Genomic DNA, 25,532 nt, shown 5'->3' with positions numbered 1-25,532 from the left:
TAATATTCTGCCTTATTGAGGTAATCACGAAGGACACGAATATCGGTAGCTGACTGTTGACTCGAGTGCTGTGCGTTATTGGATAACCCAGTTTTAATCAGGTGTTTGTTTATCCGAGATCCACTCAACCCACGTTCATCGTGTTTGTGTTTGTGGTTTGCAGCCTGAAGAGAAAAGCAAGTTTGATGGTATTTTTGACAGTCTTGTGCCTGTAAATGGATTACTCTCTGGAGAAAAGGTCAAGCCAGTTCTTATGAACTCAAAGCTGCCAGTGGATGTGCTAGGAAAGGTACATTCATTACTTAACAAGGATGAATCTGTTGTTTGGATTTATTTCACAGCCTATCTGTATAGTGTGTTGTGACTAGATTTCCTGTGAATGTGCTGTAAAATTGTCATTTTACTTTAACCAGGTTTGGGATTTGAGTGATATTGATAAAGATGGGCACCTGGACAAGGACGAGTTTGCAGTGGTGAGTTAAACACTCTATTGGGATTGGTCAGAAAGTGTTGATTAGCTTTCTATAGCAGCAGTAGCTCAGTTATGAAACACAGGTTTATATTAACATGCTCAATCTAATGTGTTATCGTTTCTATGGTAACAGCAGTAAAAAAAAAAAAAAAAAGTGTAATCATTGATATGGAGAACTTGTCTGTAGGTAGACATGTCACATTTGTGGAAAGAGTCTCCAGTGTTATCACTTTGTAAGAGTCTGTAACTAAGTTTTTGGACATCTTCAGGATAAGGGATTTTTAAAAACGTTTTGCGGTTTCTCGGTTGTGGTAACACAACAAGCTGTGTTTTTTGGTTTATTATATTCAAGAGAGAAAAAAACTGTTGCTGGTGAATGAACGACTTTTTATAGCTGCTGTAACGTAAGTGAGAACAGGAACTAACCTCGTAGATATATAAACGGATAAAAATTATTTATCTTACGGATAGGAATTCTTGATCTTTTAATAAAAGGCTTTCTGACAGGCTCTAAAAAGGAAAAATTTGCGGTGGTAACAATGTGAGACAATTTCAGGTACAGAAAAACGTCATCACGAGCCTGCAGCCCATGTTGGTTTTGTGAATCACGGTTTTATTAAAGTATCTTTAAAATGTATGTGATTGTGGAGGATTTAAAATGTGTTTAAATATGTTCTTATAAACCGGTCTGTTTTCTCCTTCAGGCCATGCACCTGGTGTACCGTGCTCTGGAGAAAGAGCCTGTTCCCTCTGTTCTGCCCTCCTCCCTCATCCCTCCATCCAAACGCAAGAAGTCTGTGGGCTCCTTATCCAGCATGACACCTGTGATGCCAGGAAGCCCACCTCCTCCTAAAGACAGCCTGCGATCTACACCATCACATGGCAGCATGAACTCTCTGAACAGCGCCGGGAGTCTGTCACCTAAACACACACTCAAATCCACACAGGTACAAACACACACACACACACTCAAACCAATGTAGACACACACTCTTAAAGCCTTTTCCCCAAACAAGTTCTAAGTCCGTGTTTACCTAATATCATTGAAGTTTTCAGATTGGTGTTGTGTTATAATATTTTCTTTACTGTATGTTAGAAACAGCTAGCTATGTGACATTATAGCACAGAATGTAGGAAACACTCATGTAAAGAGGAAGCAGATGGTTCCACTAAAATATGATTGTAGTGGAACCATTCAACACTCCTTTTTTTATTTTTATTGATCATCTCTAAAGAGAAGGTGTGAATTATTAATGATGACATCCTGCTGAAGTGCTTTAGTTCAGGTGCAGCTCTGTTACAGTGTGCAGAGTGAACTACTAAAAGCTCTTTACATAATTTATAAGCTTCCTATGATTCTATGATCCCCCCCCCCCCCCCCCCCCCCCTTTTATGTGTCATTAGCACTCTGTGAACTGGGTAGTGCCAGCGGCAGACAGAGGACGCTACGACGACATCTTCCTCAAAACGGACGTCGACCTTGACGGCTTTGTCAGCGGTCAAGAAGTGAAAGAGATCTTTATGCAGTCTGGCCTTCCACAAAACCTTTTAGCACATATATGGTGAGAACCAAGTGTACTGGTGTAGAATAATACACAGCTAATTCATGACAAGAAAGTAATAGTATATAAATACAATGCAGGGTGGGTAGGGACGGGTGGACACTCCAGGGAGCTGAGAGGACATTGCCAAGAGGCAAATGTTTTAGAGAGTTGAAGGGGTGTGGCCAGGTGGACGTTTCAGAGAGCTGATGGGGCGTGGCCAAGTGTATGTTTCACGTAGCTGAAGGGGCAGGGCCCAGTAATTGTTTGAGAGCTGAGGGGGTGTGGCCAAGTGAGGGTTTCAGAGAGCGGAGGGGGCGTGGCCGGATGAGGGTTTCAGAGAGCTGAAGGGGCGTGGCCAGGCAAGGGTTTCAGAGAGCTGAAGGGGTGTGGCAAGGTAGGTGATAAATGTATGGTTGTATATTTTACATTGTTGCAGTGTGTAACATTCAGCCTGTTATCTCTCTAGGGCTTTGTCAGACACACGGCAGATTGGCAAGCTGAGCCGAGAGCAGTTCGCACTGGCCATGTACTTCATTCAGCAGAAAGTGAGCAAAGGAATGGATCCTCCTCAGGCCCTGACCCCAGACATGATCCCTCCATCCGAGAGAGGAACCCCTGTGAGTAACTAAACCTTACTGATTGTAGAATAAAGAGACAAAGGTCAGACATGACAAATAATAGTAATTTTGAACTTCTGAAGTTTTTCAACAACTAATGAAGGCCTTAAAAATTGGTTGCTGAGCTGTGAGACAGCTTGCACTATCAGTAATGATATTTAGCACCCTTGGTCTAGGCTGGTTAAGTAAAGTTTAACATACTGTTATTATGGATCTTTTTTCTTTGCAGAATATGTCGGGGTACATGACGCCCGTGGGCTCGGAGATGGTAGCCCTGAATGAAATGCGCAGAGTGAGTCCATGCTGCTGATTTTAAAGCTGTTCATGTGATTTATATGTGTATAAATATGTATGCTAATTTTGACAGTCAAAGTTTTTAAAAACTTCAGTCAATTGGAGAATGAAATATAGAGTGTCCTTCCTGCAAATGTAGTCAATCAACCAAGCAGAATTACATCTTTGCTCCAAATACGTATGCTACATCATCTCATTTTCAAATAAAGGATTCCGTAAAATAGAAATATTTAGATTCAAGTTAGTTTCTTATATTCTTTCTGGTACAATTCTGGCTTCTGTCATCTTTCACTATTATGTAAGGATTGGATCTGGTTTAAAGTGTGTGACAAAAATTACCAAAACAAAAACGATTTTAGGTGAAAGATTTCTATTACGTCTAAATTAGTCTTGTAGCACTAGTGCAAATCTAAATCATACCTTATCATTCTACTGAGAAACCAGAAAGTTACAGCTTTACGTCTGACTGTTACAAAGAGGTGACACTGGAGACTCCTTCCATAAATATGAAATAAACAGCTCCTTACAGAAAACATCATCAGATCAACAGTTTTACGTTTTTTACTCTAAGTCGTTGTGCTATAGAAACTATAATGTTTTAGAACAACCGCGTTAATATAAACCTGTGATTTGCAGCTGCACTACTGTCAGAGCTGCTGTTAATGAAAATTTATGAACACCTTTAGAACCCAGAATTCAACAACATTGTGCTATAATGTGAGCAGACAACATGTATGGAGTGTGTAATACTCTGGAGTGACTTATTGTCCAGAAGCTACAGTAGTCACATTCATTTTGTAAAAACCTAAACAGAAGGAGAATGTAGCTCATCAAACATTTTTCTTTTTCATATTTAATGCTGCTGATGTGCCATTCTTATATCAGACAATAATGTACAAGTCATGGGTATGTAAAAATGTACAAAAAAAAAAAGGAATCAACAAATGCTTTTAGCAGCAGTGTTGTGTTGAAAAGCATTTGTGTTGTGATAGTGATGTGTGTTGTAGAAAACATGGCGATGAACCCGGAGCACCTCGTCTATTCTCTTCTCCTGTCGTGGTGGTTTCCTGTGTGGTGGTTTACCCTTCTGTTTGGTGCTGTGGTGTTGCCTTCCTTATGGAGGATGTAAAGCTAAGTGGGGGGTGTGTGTGTGTGCGTGTGTGCGCGTGTGTGTGAACGTCTGTAGGACAGCTCCAGCTCTGTGGGGTCTGGCGAATTTACAGGAATCAAAGAGCTGGATGATCTGAGTCAGGAGATTGCTCAGCTGCAGAGGTATGTTCCTGTTATGAGGCACAGTCATCCTTTAGAATCCCTTAATCTTGCGAAGAGTATTTACAATCTTCCTTTTAATGCTCTCATGTGAAACTGTTTCATAACGGGCAGTTCAGAAAAACTCAAGTACGCCCAGGGCTCTACATTGCAACCGTTTCAGTAGCATTTGCGACTGAAAAGTACTTTGTGTGACTGTGAATAAATATTTCTTCGCAACCGGTGCGAGTGACCTGTTCAGAGTTGTATAATGCAACCGGAATAAAATCTACAAGGCCAAAATGCATCTCCATACCGCACAACGGTTACTTTCACACTGCTTTTCATCACCTCAGTCAACCGAACAGATGTGTAAATACTGCAGAGAAGCCATTATCGTACAAGAGTAACACTGTACACCATCTGCCTCTCTCAACTTCCCGATCTCATAACCGCCATCCTATGCTGATCCCACAATATGACCTGAACCTGCGACTGTGACCTGCATGATTGTGTAGGCGTCGGGTGGAATAAATTAATAATAATTGCTAACACTACAAGGTGAGTTTTAATGCAAACTTCTTTATTAACTAATTCTTCACCAATCATAATCAAGAGTAACAACTGTTCAGTCTGTAAACATACAGTACACTGCCGCTCTCCTTCACTCTCTTCACCAACTCTAATAGACTGCGCTTACACTTCATTTAAACTCAGGTTGCCAGATATCACTAGAAAAGTCAACTCCAGTTTTCATGTTTTGATTTAATCCCTCCAAAAAACACAATGTTATCAGCAGACATGGCAACACTGTACTGGGGGAACCCATCTAAAATGAACAACTATTAAACAAAAAACCTAATAAAATGTAAAGACAGAAAATGTGCTTAGTTATAAATAAATCATTAATATAAAAAATAGATATTATAATAAATTCACAAAATATAAATAAAATGTGAAATGAAATAATGTTTAATTACTATAGGTTGCATTTAATATCAATTTGATATTAAGCTTAGTTCACTATTTTCTTAGAAGGCTATTAGCCTTTTACCTAATACAAATCATGCTTGTGTTGGTCTACTTTTAATTAGACATCTTTATTGTTTAAGATGTTTAAAAAAATAAATATTTTATGTTTGTTTACTTATCAGTTAACTAACAGTATTTCTCATTGTTATTATTTTAATTCAATTAACAGTGACCATGAGCAGAGAGCTTACATTTAACTGTTTATGACGGGCCTCCTGATGAAAGCTTAAATAAAAAAAGATTGGTATCCGGATTGGTATCAGTCGATCAACATGACAAGAAATCGGTATCGGCTGTAAAAATCCTGATCAGAGCGTCCCTACTGAACCCCAACTAAAGCGCTTTGAATCTGATGAGTAAATGAACTTGCCCAATCACATCCTATATGGGATTATTCAGATATATACACAATGTATACAGAGCGGTTTGAGAATTGGCTTTGGAGAATTGGGAAAATGTCTAATAGTGTAGCTTTAAATATATACTTAAGAGGAGCAGACTTCAAACACTTCATTGAGGTTTATTGTATTTGTTTACAAGGTGGAACAGTTTAAAGTTGTTGTTGTTTTTTTGCATACAGTCTGTAAAATTATCTGAAAATATTGTATTTAGTTTATCAGAAGGTAAATTAATGTGTCATGGCTCACACTATGTTCTTAAATTCTGTCATCATTGACAAGCTCAAGTTTTCTCATGCCTACGTGTGCATTATATTGTGGCACATTAACATTACCATCTGTTAAAAATAAATAAATAAATAAAGTAAGCTCCTAAATTATTATGAAGTGCTCCTCAAGAAATTGTTACCGTAGGGCCCTGACGCCTTTTCCACCAATCTGGAAGGACTGCTGATCAGATGGTTGCAAGAAACAGAGCACAAACATGCTTGGATGATTTTTATTTATTATTTGACATGCAGCATGCATGATTTTTGTCAGAGCTTTAGCATGAAGATGAGAGAGTGCAACACCATATAGTGGATTGCTAGTCACTTGTGCTCACTGCTTGTTCAGAAACTTTTAACTGACAGTGTACCTCTACACCAGGGGTTCCAAGATTAAAGGATCGCTTGATTTACAAATGGGATCGTGAGAGAAACTCACAATCTCCTCTTTTGTTTATTCATTTAATTTATAAATTAAAAATATCGAAGATGGATTTTATTGGGACTGTTACTTGGAGTCACATTCAAACAAGCCACGTTTAAATGAATAGTGTACATGCTATTGTAGTCTTTTTCACTCTCCTGACATGCTGCACTAAGTATAGGACAAATCTTTCCATCCATCTACCTCTGTTAAACTAGCATTATATCTCACATTGTATACTTACTTTCTTTCTTTAGAAAACTAACATTTTATTAACAAGGATTTTTTTTTTTTTTTTTTTAATGGATGACTTGGAGCGAATATTCCAAAAAGCAGCCAATAAGTGTCCAGTGTAGGTGGGAACTCCTTTAATACTGTTTAAAAATCATCTCAGGGGGATTCCTCAAGAAATTGGTTGAGAAAATGCCAAGAATACATTTCTGGAAATTCTAGGCAAAAAGGGCGTCTACTTTTGAAGATGCTAAAATACTAAATTATTTGGATTTATTTTGGATTTTTTATCACAACATAATTCCCACAGTTCCATTTGTGCTATGCTAGAGTTTTGATGACTTTATTATTATTCTAAAATGTGGAAAAATAAAAATAAAGAACGAGGGTATCTAAACTTTTGATGGGTAGTGTACAGTGAGGGAAAGAAGTATTTGATCCCCTGCTGATTTTGTACGTTTGCCCACTGACAAAGAAATGATCAGTCTATAATTTTAATGGTAGATTTATTTGAACAGTGAGAGACAGAATAACAACAAGAAAATCCAGAAAAACGCACGTCAAAAATGTTATAAATTTATTTGCATTTTAATGAGGGAAATAAGTATTTGACCCCTTCTCAATCAGAAAGATTTCTGGCTCCCAGGTGTCTTTTATACAGGTAACGAGTTGAGATTAGGAGCACACTCTTAAAGGGAGTGCTCCTAATATCAGTTTGTTACCTGTATAAAAGACACCTGTCCACAGAAGCAATCAATCAGTCAGATTCCAAATTCTCCACCATGGCCAAGACCAAAGAGCTGTCCAAGGATGTCAGGGACAAGATTGTAGACCTACACAAGTCTGGAATGGGCTACAAGACCATTGCCAAGCAGCTTGGTGAGAAAGTGACAACAGTTGGTGCGAATATTCGCAAATGGAAGAAACACAAAAGAACTGTCAATCTCCCTCAGCCTGGGGCTCCATGCAAGATCTCACCTCGTGGACTTGCAATGATCATGAGAACACTGAGGAATCAGCTCAGAACTACACTGGAGGATCTTGTCAATGATCTCAAGGCAGCTGGGACCATAGTCACCAAGAAAACAATTGGTAACACACTACACCGTGAAGGACTGAAATCCTGCAGCGCCCGCAAGGTCCGCTGCTCAAGAAAGCACATATACATGCCCGTCTGAAGACTGCCAATGAACATCTGAATGATTCAGAGGACAACTGGGTGAAAGTGTTGTGGTCAGATGAGACCAAAATGGAGCTCTTTGACATCAACTCAACTCGCCGTGTTTGGAGGAGGAGGAATGCTGTCTATGACCCCTGGAACACCATCCCCACCGTCAAACATGGAGGTGGAAACATTATGCATTGGGGGTGTTTTTCTGCTAAGGGGACAGGACAACTTCACCGCATCAAAGGGACGATGGACGGGGCCATGTACCGTCAAATCTTGGGTGAGAACCTCCTTCCCTCAGCCAGGGCATTGAAAATGGGTCGTGGATGGGTATTCCAGCATGACGATGCCCCAAAACACACGGCCAAGGCAACAAAGGAGTGGCTCAAGAAGAAGCACATTAAGGTCCTGGAGTGGCCCAGCCAGTCTCCAGACCTTAATCCCATAGAAAATCTGTGGAGAGAGCTGAAGGTTCGAGTTGCCAAACGTCAGCCTCGAAACCTTAATGACTTGGAGAAGATCTGCAAAGAGGAGTGGGACAAAATCCCTCCTGAGATGTGTGCAAACCTGCTGGCCAACTACAAGAAACGTCTGACCTCTGTGATTGCCAACAAGGGTTTTGCCACCAAGTACTAAGTCATGTTTTGCAGAGGGGTCAAATACTTATTTCCCTCATTAAAATGCAAATCTATTCATAACATTTTTGACGTGTTTTTCTGGATTTTCTTGTTATTCTGTCTCTCACTGTTCAAATAAATCTACCATTAAAATTATAGACTGATCATTTCTTTGTCAGTGGGCAAACGTACAAAATCAGCAGGGGATCGAATACTTCTTTCCCTCACTGTACATAAAGTCCTAAATTGTAAATCTGCTATTTAAAACATGTACCGTAGTACAAGGCTTGGGGTCACAGAAAAGTCATAATGTCCGTTTGGAGTCATTTGCCCTAAATGTTTGGGAATTCCTACACTACACCTTAAGCTGTTGATGTAATTATGTGCTGGTGGCTGCTCTTTTTATCTGTGAATATTAGTCTTCGTTAAAATAAAAGCCTCCCCGTGTCCTCTCCATCTCAGTTTGGGGTTTAATGCCTCCTCCTCAAGCTCACAAGTGAGTGTGTCCCTGTTGCTCTGTAGATAAATTAAAGCTGTTGGTAAAAAGCTCACGTTAGAGCTAAAACATTAGAGGAAGTGAGCTGTGGATGAGTTTCTGCTCCCCCTCTGCCACATCTCTACCTTTTACTTATGTTTTATGAAATCTTTTGTTCTCGTCACTCACTCTTCATGCTGCCACAGCACCCTCGCATTCACTCACTGGGACGCGCTCAGGTAAATCTTTCTTTCTCAGCTCTTTGGTTTTGAGTTTCTGTGACGTTGCTTGTTGGTGGAGGAGGCAGGTCTTTTTTTTTTTTTTTTCTCATGTTCTTATTAAATTTGTGTCCTGTTCTTTGTCTCTTTGTGTTATCAGGGAGAAATACACACTGGAGCAAGACATCAGGGAGGCAGAGGAAACCATCAGACACAAAACTACTGAGGTTCAGGTGTGGTGAAATGTTGAAATGTACAAAGCTGATGAGTGCTGTGACGCTGGCAGCTTTTTACCACCTGCACAGCTTACAGGAACTATAAACCGCACATACTGTTTTCATTTTTTTCTAGCGTCTCTTGAAGTATATCACCAGTTTTAGGGATTCTCCACTCTGCTTCTACTGTTTGAAAAGTTTATTAACTTTGTTTTTAAAATCTAGCAGTTTCTTTTAATATGTTAAAAATGAATTGACTTAATTAAAATATGAAATTGACCCACGTGTTACAAAAGCTGTGTCTAATTTGTGACCACATGCAATAATATTGACCAACATTTTCAGCTAGCTCCTTAAAATTTGTGGTCAAAAATGCTTAAATTTGCTGCGTCTTTTTTTTCAAAATTTGTAATGCAACAGTTTTTGTCAATTATTTATTTATTTTTGCAGAAAGCTACTTGAATTGGCAAAATTGCAGTGATGTTTGTTGGTAAATGAGAGCTTTTAACTGTACTCATGTTCGGCACATGTGAATCGAACAGGTTTGGCCGAAAGTGCTGACGTCACATGATGCGTTTTGGCCCAAATTTGCAGTAATTTTGAAAACTGCTCAAACTCCTTTACTTGATTTTGCATTCATTTCTGCGATCGCAAAATCCTGGAGGGACTGATTGTAACTGTGTTCATGCTCGCACTGTTACTGTAAACCTCTTCAGTAACTGAAGTGATATTCGTGACTTGATGACTTGCATTGAGGACACTGAAATTGATTTAAAGTGAAATAAAAGTCTAGATTTCACCCTTTGCTTCGGTTCTGATATACAGGAAATGCAGAATGATCTGGACCGAGAGACGTGCAGTTTGCAGGAACTGGAGGCCCAGAAGCAGGACGCTCAGGACCGACTGGACGAGATGGACCAGCAGAAGGCCAAGCTGGAGGACATGCTCAATGAAGTACGACAGAAGTGCCAGGAGGAGTCCCAAATGGTGAGCGCAACATATCCCCTTCATCACAAGGTTCCAGTCCTGAGGTCATTGACATGAATACAGTCTTTAAAAGAAAAGCTCTTTTGATTGTAAAGTGTACTGCTGTGTGTGTGTGTGTGTGTGTGTGTGTGTGTGTTCAGATCTCATCACTCCAGAGTCAGATCCATTCTCAGGAGTCAGACCTGCTGAACCAGGAGGAGGAGCTGAGTCGGGCTAAAGCGGACCTGTCCAGGCTACAGCAGGAGGAGAGCCAGCTGGAACAGAGCCTGCAGGCTGGCAAGATCCAGCTGGAGACCATTATCAAGTCCCTGAAGGCCACGCAGGATGAGATCAACCAGGTAACAGCTGAAGAGCTTTTCACTCCACCACATCATGATCAGTCACATAGTAGTGAGTTGGTATTTAATCATGAGGATGTTTCACTAGTAATCTGAAAGGAAAAGGGCCAGTTTATTAAACTTGTATCATGGTGTGTCTGAATACTTGATTCTGATTGGCTGGAAGGTGTGCGTTCAAACCGTATAATGCACAGGAAGTTCCAATCAGTTTAAACACAGTTCTAAAAAGAACTGTGACCATAGTAACATACAGTTACAGCTGCATACAGTAGTTAAACTCACAGCTTCATTATTAGTAGAGATGCGGCACAGACACAGGTAATTCACAAACACACACACACACACACACACACACACACACACACACAATCTCTCTCTTTCTAATAATTATTTATTATAATTCAGTCAGATAAATGTAATCTCCTCACTCTACTTTATCTCTGTGAATGATTAAGAGCTGGCAGAAATCTAGATATAACAACCCGTATATAAAATAACTAACGGAAATTAACCGTTATTTTTTATCATTTCAGTCAAATTTTGCACTGCAAACATCAATGACAGCTTTAACTTGTCAATGCTGGCAAGTGATCATGGTATAAGCGAGATAAGCCACGGCTAGGTGTTCATTACATGATTTTATACCACAGCGCTGTTGAATTGTTGATTCTGATTGGCTGACAGACGTTCTGATGTGTGAAATTATTTTTTACAGTAAATGCACGGCAAAAGTAGTTCCAGTCAGGTCTTGGCTGCATTACAGTTCCATATCACTTCACCAAGTTAACTGAAATAGTGGAGAAGTTAGGCTACTGTCCACCACATTACACAGATCTAACAACAAACAAAATGACAGAAAACTAAGATTTTCCAGAAATAAATAAGGAATAATTGACGACGGGCCGTTTAATTATTATTTAAAAAATAATGCGCACCCGAGGTGGTAATGCGGCCACGAGATGAAGCAGAGGCTTGAGCGATTGATATGCAGTTATTAGAGAGAGAGAACGAGAGTGTGAGAGAACATGTGTGATAAGCTGATGAACAATTATCAATATTTATTTATTTATTCGTTTTATTTTCTGCAGTAATAAAAATAAAAAAATCTACAAGTTCTTACAAGTAAGAACAAGTAGGCCTATCAATATTTATTTATTTGTTCTATTTGTTTATTGTCAGCATGAAATGGAAAAAAAAACCCTCTGAATCTCACTCTCTAATAACTGCATATCAGTGCCTGAAGCGTCCGTTACTAGCTACTAGCTAGTTACTAGAATTAACAACGGAGGCCTGAGATGGGATGCGTAATAAATTAATTCCACACATGAGCATTTTTAAGCACAAGAACCCAAGAAAAAGTTTTCTTGAAAGAAAACCTCTGAACAATGTCTTAAGGTGAGGTAACTGGGGTATAGGCGGAATAATTGATTCCGGTCTGTTGATTTATTAGAAAATGGCGCATTATTTTCTAATAATTTAAAGGCTCGTCGTCAATGATTCCTTACTTAATGCATGACCTGGAAGCAAAGAACCCCCTGACGTGAAGCAAATACCTTAAAATGGTGTAATGCTGTGGTTTATCCCTTACATGTACGCTAGAAAAATAATAATAAGCTGGCCAAAATTATTTATTGGATTTTTAATTATTGAGCAATAAAGAAAAAGTGATTAGTTGTAGCTGTTTAGTGGATAATAACTAACCCTTGCTTGTTACCTAAATTGGATTTATCGTCATTAGTACCACAGAAGAAGACTGGTGTAACTCTGATGATAAGGTTGTTTGATACAGTTAAAGGGAGAGATCACATCACATATGGGGGAACTCATGAAAAATACACATTATTTTTAGTTACATTGCAATGTTGGAATAACGCCAATTAAATATTTTCCATATAGCATAAATAATACAACTTTCCTTGTATTCACCCACTAACAAGACCCCCCCCCCCCCCCCCTTTCCCCACTGGCAAAAAAGCGTTTGTCACGTTGTGCTTTTTTTGGATAAATAAAAAAGGCAACTGTGAGCACTATTTAAACCGGCCGTATTGGTTTCCTCCAGGTTCTCCAATTTTCTCTCACCTCCTACATATATACCGTGCAACTCTATATTGCCCCTTGGTGTGAGTGAGTGTGTGAATGTGTGTGCATGGTGCCCTGCGATGGATTGGCATCCCATTCTCACACCCAATGTTCCAGAAGTAAACTTTCAGATCCACAACAACCGTAATCAGGATGAAGAAATTAATCAAAGGATCTTAACTATGCTTCACAGTTGTGTAGGAGTTGCATGTTGCCCTACAGTCCACTAGAGGGCGATGAGTCCATACACAGGCATCAGGGCTGTTCATGGTAGAGAAAGCACTTTGTAATAACACACATCTGTTTAGTATATATTCAAATGAACCATCCGAGTGGATTAATGTAGAGTGTTACTATTGTGTGTGTGTGTGTTGTCTATATCTTCCAGCTGTAATGCAGATTGTGTTTGTGTTTTGTGTTGTAGGCTCGCAGCAAGCTCTCTCAGATCCAGGACAATCAGCATGAGATAAGCAAAAGCATTGAGCAGTACAGCAGCGCTCTTAACGGCACACATGGAGGCAGCATGACTAACCTGGCTGACATGAGCGAGGGGTTCCCTGACAAGGAGAACGGGGGCTTCGGGGTCATGGTGAAACCTTCATGTTGTTTCTTATGTTGTTTTTCATAATATTTTATATTATACCGCAATAATGTTGAATTAACTGTGTAATTGTGTCGTTTTTTATTTCTAGCCCAATTGTTCTTATAAGCCTTGTTTGTGATGAAGAGTTGTGAGTGTTTAATCTCTGTGTGTGTGTGCAGGATGACCCATTTAAAGTGAAGACGAGTGTGTTCAGCACAAACTCTCAGGAGATGCACACAGACCCCTTTCAGTCTGAAGATCCTTTCAAATCCGACCCTTTTAAAGGTTCTGCTCACATTTTATCTCTCTGTCTCTCTCTTTCTCTCTCTCTCTCTTTCTGTCTCTTTCTCTCTTTCTGTCTCTGTCTCTCTCTTTGTTTCTTTCTCTCTCTCTCTCCCTTGTTTGCTTTGTCTGTCTCTCCTCATGTCTCTAAAGACAAATGGTGTCTGTCTCTGTTTTTGTCTCTGTCTTTCTCTCTCTCTCCTCTTTCTTTCACTCTCTCTGTGTTTCTCTTTCTTTGTGTTTCTCTCTCTCTCTCTCTCTCTCTCTCTCTCTCTCTCTCTCTCTCCATTTCTCATATGCTCCCTCATCTTGCACATTTGTTGAAATAAACCCTCGTCCTTCACTGAGACACACGCACAAGCACACTCTCTGTCTCGGAGCTGAAATGTTTGTTTCCTTTACTTGGATGTGAGACATCATGTGACTAGTGTTTGAGGTTTGGCTTGTGCTGGCATATAAATTCCTCTCTCCTGTTTATTCCTCTTTCTTTCTGTCTGTGTTCACTTTCTGTGTAGGTGATCCCTTCCAGAATGATCCTTTTGCCAAGCAGCCTCCCACAGCAACAGGTATCTGCTCTGTCCTAATGCATGATGGGAAACAGTTCTGGGCCTTGCACTGAGATTTGCATGGATTGCAGCATCACGTTGGCTTTGCAGTGGCACACTTCTCTCTTTCTTCTATTCAGCTTTCAGTTCTCCAACTCTCATACTAAATCGAGGTCATTTATAAAGTGTACATTGGGCTTGTTTTGAAGGTGTGGCATTGTAATGAGGTTGTGTAAGAACTGGATGTGCACACAGCGTAATTTACAGCAAAGCTTTGACATGAGTGAATACACTCCAACTGGTGCATTTATATCCAGTTTATACAGATCGGGCTAATATTAACTCCTGATTTTAATCTGTAAAAAATCTGTAGTCAAGGTCACTGTGCATTGAGCATTTTCTGAGAAAGAGGATCGCACGTCTCAGAAAGCCTATGAGAGATGAGATGCCGGCATCAGGCCATTGATCAGGTCACATGACCTAACATCAAGGGTATTCAAGTGCGGCATCTTTTTTTTTCTTTTCTTTTTTTTGCCATTCAAAAACGAGAAGTCGTGTGATTTGAATTTATTATTTTTGCTTGTGATTTACCATTTTAAAGCTTTCCAGAACATCCTAAAATAAAGCTAAAACGAAAAGGAGCATTTCCAGTGAATAAAATATTGGCGCATGATCAGAAAATTCAAATAATGTCTCACATATAATCATAAAATTTATACAATATTGTCACAAATAATAAGAAAGCGAATGAAATATTGTCACATAATAAGAAAATCAATATATATTGCCACAGATTATTAAAAAAAAATATTGCCACCTCATATAATCAGGAATCAAAAAAGGAATAAAACATTTGGCCTGTAATCAGAACACAAATAAATTATTGGACATACTAAAACAAATACAATATTGGCCCATATAATAAAAAATAAAATACTGGCATGTGTAATCAGAAAATGAACGTGATGTTGGCATATGTAATCAAAACAAATAAATAGAATGTTGGACGTATAACTGGAAAATGAATATTGGCACATGTATTCAGAAAGGACAATAATATTACATATAAATTGGAATGAATATAACGTTAACAATGTTATTGAACATATTATCTCATATAATCAGAAAAAAAGAACAAAATTGTTTTTATTCTTGTACTTTTGTTTTTGAAAATTGATTGAATAAAATCCATTTTTATAGAAATGAAATGTAATCTGTGGTACTGTAGCTCTTGATAATCCTTCCTCCCTGTCCTCACGCAGATCCATTCGGCGGAGATCCGTTTAAAGAGACGGACCCTTTCAAGAGCACTTCAGAAGACTTCTTTAAGAGGCCGGCTAAGGCTGATCCCTTCACCAGCTCCGACCCTTTTAGTAAAAGTGCTACTCTTCCAGTAAAGGTAAAGGAGCAGTCAGAGAAAGCTGTACAAATACAGTGCACAATATTTACAAAAATACCATCACAGTACTTTAGGACTGTAAGTTGTGTGTCATGATATACATTTCTGAGGTTCAGACTAGGCTTGTGCGATATGACGGTTGAATCGTTCTTATATGGACTTGCACTGGCATTATTTACAGTGACCTTTACTTCTATTCTATTATATTAATAATTGAGCAAATTTGACATTTTAACTCTCAATGTAAGCTTTTTAAATGGTAAAATGCATGAGTTTTCTTGTTCATTTTGCATTTAGCATTAGCTAGCTTGTTAAGGTTACATCAGTTGTGAGTGTAATTGACTGTGATTAAGCCGCTCTTCACCATACCATGGTTACTCTAGCTGCACATACAGTTTAGGGGTGTGTCTTTTAGATACATATCTGAATGCTGAAAACAAGAAGAAACTAAGCAGAAAGAAAATGGCAAATGGAAACTTGCCATGTGTCAATCTGGCGATTTAAATTTTTTTTTTTTTTTTTTTTTTTTTTTTTTTTTTTTTTTTTTTTTTTACATTTTCAATGAGAATAGAACTACATGCAAAATCTGTAATAGCATGTCATCACAAAAGATAGTAACACTGAATCTTTGGAATCTCCTAAACCTCCAGCATCCAGCTGAGTTTTCGCAATTGCCTTTGCCAACAAGTAGTTTCCGCCCTCTTCCCCACTCCCAATCCTCCATCATGCCTTTCAGGTCCATCAGGTTTTTATTTTTTTATCGGTTCTGGGTGATAGTCAAGATTTGGTTTAATGGTAAAGTGCAATCAGGGAAAAGTCACTATTGCACAAGCCTAGTTCTGACACTGCGCCAGTAAAAAAAAAAAAAAAAAAAAAAAAAAAAGCCAATGGAAAAACTACTCTAGGTTCTAAAGTAATCATTTTCCAGTTCAGCATAATTGCCTGCTAAAGTTGGTTCATGGGATAAAGTTGGGTATCAGTGTTGTAGAACCCCATTTATATGTTTAAACGTCGCAGCACACTCTGACAAATGTCTGGTCTGTGCTTTCAAAACATGCTGCGCTGCACAATACAAACAAAAATAGCATATTGCAATACATTATTACAGAATGTGATTGCGATATCGCTTTGTGGAAAAAAAAAAAAGAAAAAAAAGGCAAACTTGTGATGTGTCACTGTTAAATAAATAAAATTTGGTGTTTCAGAAAATAAAAAATTGAAAGAATTGCTTCGGCTATGCAGACTAAACTAACGATGATGTAAGTTATAAATATAATAGCTATAGCTGCTTATGTTGGTAGCTGATTTATTTTAGTGAATTAGCTTTTATATTTAGTATATAAAAGGTTAAAGGACTAATGGCATTTAATTGTAAGGTGATTCTTCGGATTTGAATGCTATTAAAGTATAATATGAAACAAAGTCTGTTTTCAGTTGATTTTTAAAGTTATTGCAATCCTTTATTTATTTATTTATTTTTTTTTAAATCCTACAACGGCTACATAATTTGGGTTAATAATCACTTTTTCCATGAGTAAGCAAACGATCATTGCAGTCATTAAAGGTGAAGATCGGACGATTTTTGGATCTAGATTTAAAATACAACAGTTGAAATGAAACAATGCCGCAATCATAAATTGTCTATTACTAAAAAAAAAGGGTAAACAACTGGTGTGTAAAGAAGTATTCATATTTTTTATCTGATAAAAATTCTAAATAATTGAATAGACTAGCAAGGTGATTTGCGTGTACCTGATACTTTTAAAATAGTCATTTGCTACATCATCATTTGCAGTTTATCTATAGGCCTAACCCAGATTCGGAGCAAAGTTGGTCACTTATTGATGCCTTATGAATCGAAATTGAATCGTGTGAAAGGTTGAGGTTTACACCCCTAGTAGTCATTATAATAGTGTGGTTCGGCTCCTCAACCACTAATGAGCTGAACAGACTATGAGGTGTTGTCAGGTTGGCTGAAAAGCTCCCACTCAGAACCCTGTCCTCCCTCAAAAACCTGTTCATCTCCAGAGCCCGGAGGTGAACAGAAGAAACTCATCGCTGACCCCTCACACCCTGGCCATCACGTATTTAAACTCCTTTTCTCCATCTAGATTTTCAGTTTGGTGGGTGTCAAAATCCAACAGAAACCAGAACAGCTTCTTTCCTCAGGCCGTCAGACTTTAATTGCCTCATAAATATGATGACTGTGTCACTAATAGCATTGTGACCAAGATGCAATATTTTGTCTGCAATTTTTTAAAAATTTAGTTACTTGCTCAGTATCCACTCCTGTTCACAGCCCTACAAGCGTTTACGGTTAAGCCGTAGCATTTTATCATTTAGAAAACAAGAGTTGTAGCTGTGGACTCTTTTGACGGTGAGAAATGGAAGAGCTGCTGTCTTTTAGGTATGGCTCACCGGACTGGCTAAGCAGAAAGAGGAAAGTAAGCGTGAGAGAGTGTGGATGTGTTTCTTTCTTTCTCTGTAAGACCCTGCCCGAGTTGCTCCGCTCAGCACTTTTTCAGCTAATATTACCCACGACTCCTTGCGCGAAGGAGGAGGAGTTTTGTAATGGTTTGCTTCGCTGTATTCAAGGATGCATTTTCGAGACGTGGAAAAATAAATTAAGAGAATTAGAAACTATATAGTATGAATGAATAAAAGCTGGAATGAAACGAGAGGTTTTTGTATGCATGTTAATTGTATGTTATTTTGTATATTTTTATTATCTAAAAAGAACTGGACTGCAGACATTTACTAGTACAAGCACCATTCAACCATCCCCACTGCAACACTTACCTCACTGTTTTCTTAATGTTCCATGGCGTACATCTAAAAACACATTGAACCACTGGTAAATTGAATAACATGGCGAAAATCAGCATTACAGAGAAGAGGTGTAACACCATCTGAGCCAACGTAGTGTTGAAGCATGTGTCTTTGACAGTGTCACATGTATCAGACATGCATTAAGACATGGAGTGTGTCTATATACACAGAGTTTCTGGAACGTGGAACCTGCACAATTGTATTGGGTTTTTTTTCCCCCTCTGTGCATTGCTGTTTAATAGCTTAAAGTGTGTATAATATAGGCTGTACTTCAGAATTTTTTATTACATCTAATATGAACTGGATTACAGACCTTATATGTACAGTAATTGTTTAATTTTAAATACAGAGTAAGCTAATACACTCTGATTTGATGGTTTATGCTATTAGCATTGAGCTGCACTGTCTGACATGCTAGGGTTTTTGTTGTAAAATTTAGTTGGGTTTTTTTTTTTTGCCCTGCATGTTGGGATTTTCTTGCTAGCAGTGTTAGTAGCTCTATGTTCATAGCAAATGTGTGTTGTCTTTGTCCGTGTCTTTATCATCTTATTGCTTACAGGTTGTGTACTTGGCCAGTAAATATATATTTTTTTCTTCCATTCTCTCTTTGTAGTCTCATCACTTCTCGAGCAGTGACCCCTTCGCCTCCACCAGCCCCAAACACAAAGGCTCAGGTACAGCGCTTGTGCTGAGTCATCCCACACTTTATCACACGCACATAACCGTTTAAACTGTTTCAAGTTTAAAATGAAAGCTGATATTAGATAAAATGACAGTTCCAGCATGTGTTTAATCTCTCTGAACTCTGCTCTACAAGTGTTCGCAGTAGCAATGGTGTCTGTTTTCACACATATTAGCCCCGGAGTCCTTTCTGGTCCCCATCACAGAAAAGCTGTGAAGCGAGAAGATGCTGTTAAACAAGTTCCCATACTCGGCATCCTGACCGCCTGCCATCTCGCTCGCTCGCGAGCGCTCTGCCAATCTTAAAAAGGATGTGACATTCCTCTGCTGTTTCAGTAAACATGTTCTGTTACAGCATTTTTACAGCGATGCAAGGAAGTGCATGGCTGTGTTTTTTTTTCTGTTTGTAGTGGTTAGAAGGAAAAAGAAAAACATACAAAGAACATGGGTATAAGCGAGAGAAGAATGTCACTCGAATGCTTGAGGTAGACAGAAATGTTTTGCTCAGCAGTGAGGAAACCTTTTTGTCACGTGAGAATTTCAAACCGTAGTAGAAGGTTTATTAGATTTATATCATCTGAAGAAGTATGTAAAACCTTGATCATATTTAAAGAAACAAATTGAGTTTTCTTATCTCTGATTGCAGACCCATTTGGGACTCTAGACCCTTTTGGAAGCAGCTCATTTGGCAGTAACAGTGGCTTTGCTGATTTCAGTCAGATGTCAAAGGTATGATTTAATGAAAGATTGAATTCTCGATTCTGATTGGTCAGAAGGTGTTGATTAATTTTCTACAACAGCAGCTCTGATAACAGTGCAATCTCTCAATCACAGGTCTATATTCATGCACTTCTATGGTTCTGTCTTGGCCTCAAACCTGACCAACGTGTGAAACATCTCTTCCTTTGGTCAATGTGTGAACTTTTAGCTTCCTAGATCTGTCAGTCTGACCTCTTCTCCTTGCCTGTCATTCGTATAGCAGAGCTTCACCGATGACCCCTTCAACCAAAACCAGGATACTCCAGCTCTCCCGCCCAAGAAGACCATACCGCCTCGGCCCAAGCCTCCCAGCGGTAGGTTTACGAGTTAGTTGTGTACACCAGGTCAAAGGTCACACACTGCTGCCTCTATAGTACACTATTCGTTCTAAGTCTCCATGTTTTTTTTTTTTTTTTTTAATGCGAGTCTTTCAACAGTTGTACCTGAGACAAAAACCTGCCCACATCTTTCACACACACAGTTTCACAGTTTATCAAGCTGGAGATTAATCGCAGTGATATGCACCTCTTTTTTTCTCTTTTCTTCTTTGAGGTAAACAGGAACAGGAAGGGTTAGAATAGATTCGTTTTGGGTTTTTTCAGTCATTATTGCCCAATTCCTTACAAAATACTTAAAACAACATTTTAAAGAAATCTTAAGATAAGTCATAATACAGTTAAAAAATTGAAATGAAAAACTTTATAACTTGCATGTAAAACTCTTCTAGTGGATGGGATGTTTTTCCTTATTTCATGTTTCTGTGATATGGTCCCCTCTTTCATGTAAGGATCAGTGGATGGTGTTTGGATACACAGACCTGCCAGCATATACGCAGGAGTGCCGCATTTTAACATCAGCTATGAGTTTTCACTCAAAAAGACACTGAAAGATCCCCCCCCCCCCCCCCCCAAAAAAAAAATAAAATAAAATAAATAAAAAGCCAGAAGAGTCAATGAGTGAGATGCAGCCTCACTTTCTGTCATAGTAGACTTGACTTAGCTAACTTTAGGCACATTTGTAGTAAACATCAGAATGTTTATTAGGGATGCTACTGAAACTTTTCCAAAAAAAAAAAAAAAAAAAAAAAAGGGGTAAATTAAGTAGACCTATTACGAAGCGACAAATCTAACACTTTACAAATGGTTTTAAAAACACTATTTGCTGTGCTGCAGTTAGATATGCGTTAAGACATGGAGGTCAAACCCGTTGAACCTGGAGTGTGTGTATATACGGGGTTTTACGGCAAACAATAGGCGTTTGGTGGGAAAGCTGTGGCTCATTTGTTTTAGTTGAGATGTAGACACTAGACAAGTTTCCATGTGTATTTTTATTATTAATTGCTGTACATAACATCTTTTTCCTAGAATAAGAAATGTAAACATTTCTCTCTGTCTCTCTCACACACACACATCCTATGCTTTATTCCTCTTAAGACATGCATGGGCTGGATATAATTTAAAAGCTAAACCTTTTTTTTTTTTTTTTTTTTTTTTTTTTTAAATTGCAGTATCAGTGTAGCTCACTCCAGTAATGAAACCTCTATTTCCTTATATTGAACTGTTTTTATTTCTTCCTACAGAAGCATTTTTAATTGTTCCTAGATGTTCATTGTTGTCAGAGTGTTTAAGAGGTTAGAGTTGGAGGTTTAGTTGGTATATTAACGGGGGTACGGTTACAACTCAAGCGCTTCAAATCATCTGCGGTTTGCCTGCACTGGCAGCATTATGCTGATATCCACGCCCTTCCTCACTTCCTCTGCATATGTGTGTGTGTGTGTGTGTGTGTGTGTGTGTGTGTGTGTGTGTGCGTGTGCGCTTGGTGAAGGGTTGTTGTTGTGTTTTTTTTTTTTTTGGTTTTTTTTTTTTTTGAGTAACTCGGTAACTTCTCTACCACAAACAAACCTAATTTCTCACCCATTTTACTGTAATTCATATATTTAAATATCGCAATATTATCCAAGTTTGGTCTAATTAAGCCCGTTTTATTGCTTAAGGTTTTTCACCCTACATTATTCTACATTGACTAATGATGATTTTTTGCTTATGCGTACGGTGGAAAAACGCACACATGCTGTGTTAAGCTGAAGATGAGGTTCCCATGTGTTAACTGTCTTTTCTGAGCATCGGAGAGTTACATTCACATGCCCTTGTATTGTAGGTGTGAATGGAGCAATGATAAGCCGTGCTTGTGTTTTTTGCTGGTTTTGAGCTGTCAGGGTGGAGCTCGACGTTGTGGTTTGCTATTCCGTTTACTGAAAGAGAGAAACTGATTGCTGGTCTAATATAAATAACAGCCCAGATCACATTGCGGTTAACACCTTTAAGAGGAACCAAGAGCCAGTTTAAAGTTCTCATGAGATATGCTGTGCCAGTTGTACACAAAAAAAAGTGTTACACGTAAGCATTTTTGTGTGTTTGCGTAATTGCCTAACATCAGCGTTTTACATTTTTATTCATGTTATTGGTGTGATGGATAAAAATGTGGGGTGTAAGTTGTTGTTGTTTTTGTTGTTGTTGTTGTTGTTGTTGTTGTTGTTGTTATAAATTAGTTGAATAATAATAATTTTTATGTCGTACCATCTGGTAGGTTACGTGGCATTACTGGCACACCACAAGTGTGACTGAAACAGCTGTGGTTTTTTGGGATGGGTTAATCTTTCGAGGAGGCTTTGTGTTAGTCATGCTGGCATGCATGTGCACTCTCTTGTAATCAGTACATTCTTAAATATTTTATTATTTTGCCGTTTGTCAGTTTTTCTTTCCCCTGGTTCAGTGTAAGAGGAGAAACTGTCATCCCCTGACTAAAAACAAGCGTGCTTCTAGCTCAGGGTGTGGCACAGTTCTTATTCACTCCCTCAGTCAAAAAGGAAATATGAATAACGTGCAGTTCATGAACAGTGCAACAGCTTGATTATAATATAAGTTCACGTCCATTAATGACTGTGTTTTATTGTATAACATCAGGAACATTTATACAAGGATGAATGGATATTAGCATAAAAGTGGATGCTGATTTTTCTTTAGTTTCATGTCTAAGCAGAATACAACACTGACTCTCCAACTTTCCAGGAGAAATAGCTACATGTCAACTTAGTTACTTACACCTCTTCTCGCCCTAAGAGCAGTGGGTAAGATCATTTATAAAGAATGTTTTAACCAAAGTCTTAGACTTATACTTGCAAGCATGCAAAGATAAAACAGATAATAACACACAGGCATCCAGTTTAAAATGTCAGAAAGCTAACATGTAAAATGTTTTGACTTGAGAGCTATAACAGTAGGAGTAGACCTAATGTTCAACAATCTGGTGGTAGTGCCAGTCAACCCCCTGATGTTTAAGCAGGGACCATGAAACAGCTGAAATCAACAGAGTTGAAGAGGTCAGAGACCTAGAGGCAGAGAATATGGTCTGAGTGCATCAGTGATGGAAGGAAGTTCATGAAGGGCTTTAAAAGCAAATCAAAGAATCTGAAATTGGAGGCTAAAACTGGGATCATGTGAGCCCTTTAAAAATCCTTTTTAAAGAACTGTTATTAAACAGTTTACACTGTCAGTATTTATCTTGTTGTTGTTATAAACTTAAAGAAAGAGCAGCTGTGTTCAGCAGCAGGAGGCTAAACCAAAAATATTAACGGATTGTTTTTTTGTTTTCGTTGTGGTCAGCAATGTGTTGTGTTCTGTGTGTTTTGAAAGCCGTCGTGTATGATAAAGGAACATGACAGTGGAGTGACAGTAGAGGTAGCAATGTAACATGTTCACAACAGTAGCGGATTAAACAAAGCCAAAGCATCCAGAGGTGAGAAATGTTTGTAGAGTCACAAGTCAGCATTGAGGTATAACCGTCTGATCGTACACTGTGACTAGCCATGAAACCGTGACACCATTAAAAAACCCTACTCATGGTCTGACCAACAGACTTACCGTCCACTTTAATGCTCAGTTACAATTTTCCTGGTGTATTGTACAATAAGTCGCCCCTGTTGGTAGATGTGATTAACATTTTGTGTAATATTTTCTTATAAATGGGGGAAAAAAAAGTCTTTTTCTTTCTGAACTCTTCCAGGCAAAAGCACTCCAACGAACCTATCCGGATCTGTGGATTCAGCCAAGTCGAGCGATCCCTTCCAGCCCTTCGGCTCTGACGCTAACGACCCGTTTCAGAGTAAAAAGGGGCTCGGGGACCCGTTTAGTGGCAAAGATCCTTTTGCTCCATCTGCTTCAAGTAAAGCCACTAAAGATTCTTCCTTGGGTTTTGCAGACTTCAGCTCTGTAAGTTGAGCTTAGTGATACTACTCTTCTTGTCCAGTCCACCTTTTCTTTTCTTTTTTTTGTTTTTGTTTTTTTATTTCTTTGTTCCCTCAAACATTCTCTGCTTTCTAGTGAGGTTTCTGGAACAGACCACACCATTTGGCTTCTGTAGCTCTCAGTCTATGCTGTTGCCTCATGCTGGCTATTCTCCATCTCTACTGCCATTGCTTTTTGAGATGAACCAACTCTGTGAAATGATCTATAATAATGAGAGAGGGGAAAATCCCCAGCAAATATAGGTGGTTGTGTTGCAGCTGCGCTGATTTATGGGGCACTTTGACAGGAAAGGTTGCTACTCCCACCCTTCCTGGGGCAAAATTTGACTCTCTTTGAAATGAAAAATGGGTTACTTTTGGTGTTGTGCACATCAGAGCTTGATTTCTTCCTATATTATTTTCTTCTCAATCTAAGTAAAACTCGTTCAAACGTAACTAGGTGCAACCTGGAGGAATGGAATTTTCCATTTAAATGCTGGAAAGTAATCTTGCGATATTTGACCTTTTTTCCCCCCACAACTACTGTGCACAGTTTTCACAAAACTTGACAATATTGTATGGTGGCGGTTCTTTTTCATAGCGAAAAAGGAATTCCAGTTTTCCTCAGACAAAATGCATCATCACGTGTCTTTGAAATGTACACCGATCAGCTGTAACATTAAACCTTCTGAGAGGTGATGTGAATAACATTGACTATCTCATTACAATGGCAAAAATGGGCAAGCGTAAGGATCTGTGCGACTTGGACAAGGCCCTAATTGTGATGGCTGGACGACTGGGTCAGAGCATCTCCAAAACAGCAGGTCTTGTGCAGTGTTCCCGGTATGCAGTGGTTAATACCTGCCAAAAGGGGTCCAAGAAAGGACAACCGGTGAACTGGCGACAGGGTCATAGGCGCCCAAGGCTTATTGATGCACGTGGGGAGCGAAGGATAGCCCGTCTGGTACGATCCACAGAAGAGCACAGTCTACTGAAAAGGGTAATGCTGGCTATGATTAAAAAGGTGTCAGAACACACAGTGCATCACAGTTTGCTGTTAATGGGGCTACGAATGCGCAGATCGGTCAGAGCGCCCATGCTGACCCCCGTCCACTGCTGAAAGAGCCTACAGTGAGCATGTGAGCATCAGAACTGGACCATGGAGCAATGGAAGAAGATGGCCTGGTCTGAGGAAGCACGTTTTCTTTTACATCATGTGGACAGCTGGGTGTGTGTGCGTCTTTTACCTGGGGAAGAAATGGCACCTGGATGCACTATGGGAAGAAGGCAAGCTGGTGGAGGAGGTGTGATGCTCTGGGCAATGTTCTGCTGGAAACCTTGGGTCCTGGTATTCATGTGGATGTTACTATGACACATACCACCTACCTAAACATTGTTGTGGACCAAGTACACCTCTTCATGGCAATGGTATTCCCTTATAGCAGTGGCCTCTTTCAGCAGGATAATGTACCCTGCTAAGATGTTCAGGAATGGTTTGAGGAACATGACTGAGTTCAAGTTGTTGACACGGCCTCCAAAATCTCAATCC

General features: G+C 39.0%; 1 protein-coding gene across 5 annotated transcripts in view; it reads left to right on the top strand.

Annotated features, from left to right (window-relative positions):
• Nucleotides 1-25,532, top strand: part of eps15l1a (epidermal growth factor receptor pathway substrate 15-like 1a) — a 46,090-nt gene that overhangs the window by 10,073 nt on the left and 10,485 nt on the right. For 2 of the 5 annotated variants that reach the window (XM_017478614.3, XM_017478615.3), the window contains exons 7-24: nucleotides 164-289; nucleotides 414-473; nucleotides 1,177-1,419; nucleotides 1,877-2,034; nucleotides 2,483-2,633; nucleotides 2,863-2,925; nucleotides 4,114-4,199; nucleotides 9,165-9,237; nucleotides 10,045-10,206; nucleotides 10,347-10,544; nucleotides 13,048-13,212; nucleotides 13,386-13,491; nucleotides 14,004-14,054; nucleotides 15,296-15,432; nucleotides 18,875-18,935; nucleotides 19,589-19,671; nucleotides 19,922-20,015; nucleotides 23,764-23,922. In XM_017478614.3, coding sequence (XP_017334103.1) covers nucleotides 164-289; nucleotides 414-473; nucleotides 1,177-1,419; nucleotides 1,877-2,034; nucleotides 2,483-2,633; nucleotides 2,863-2,925; nucleotides 4,114-4,199; nucleotides 9,165-9,237; nucleotides 10,045-10,206; nucleotides 10,347-10,544; nucleotides 13,048-13,212; nucleotides 13,386-13,491; nucleotides 14,004-14,054; nucleotides 15,296-15,432; nucleotides 18,875-18,935; nucleotides 19,589-19,671; nucleotides 19,922-20,015; nucleotides 23,764-23,922 — 2,176 coding nt within the window. Of the gene's footprint in view, nucleotides 1-163; nucleotides 290-413; nucleotides 474-1,176; nucleotides 1,420-1,876; nucleotides 2,035-2,482; nucleotides 2,634-2,862; nucleotides 2,926-4,113; nucleotides 4,200-9,164; nucleotides 9,238-10,044; nucleotides 10,207-10,346; nucleotides 10,545-13,047; nucleotides 13,213-13,385; nucleotides 13,492-14,003; nucleotides 14,055-15,295; nucleotides 15,433-18,874; nucleotides 18,936-19,588; nucleotides 19,672-19,921; nucleotides 20,016-23,763; nucleotides 23,970-25,532 lie in introns of all 5 variants that reach the window. The other 3 variants (XM_017478612.3, XM_017478613.3, XM_053683203.1) reach the window with 3 other exon arrangements.

Source organism: Ictalurus punctatus, chromosome 10, assembly GCF_001660625.3.
Source record: "Ictalurus punctatus breed USDA103 chromosome 10, Coco_2.0, whole genome shotgun sequence".
Lineage (NCBI taxonomy): Eukaryota > Metazoa > Chordata > Actinopteri > Siluriformes > Ictaluridae > Ictalurus > Ictalurus punctatus.
This window is presented reverse-complemented; position numbering and strand designations above follow the sequence as displayed.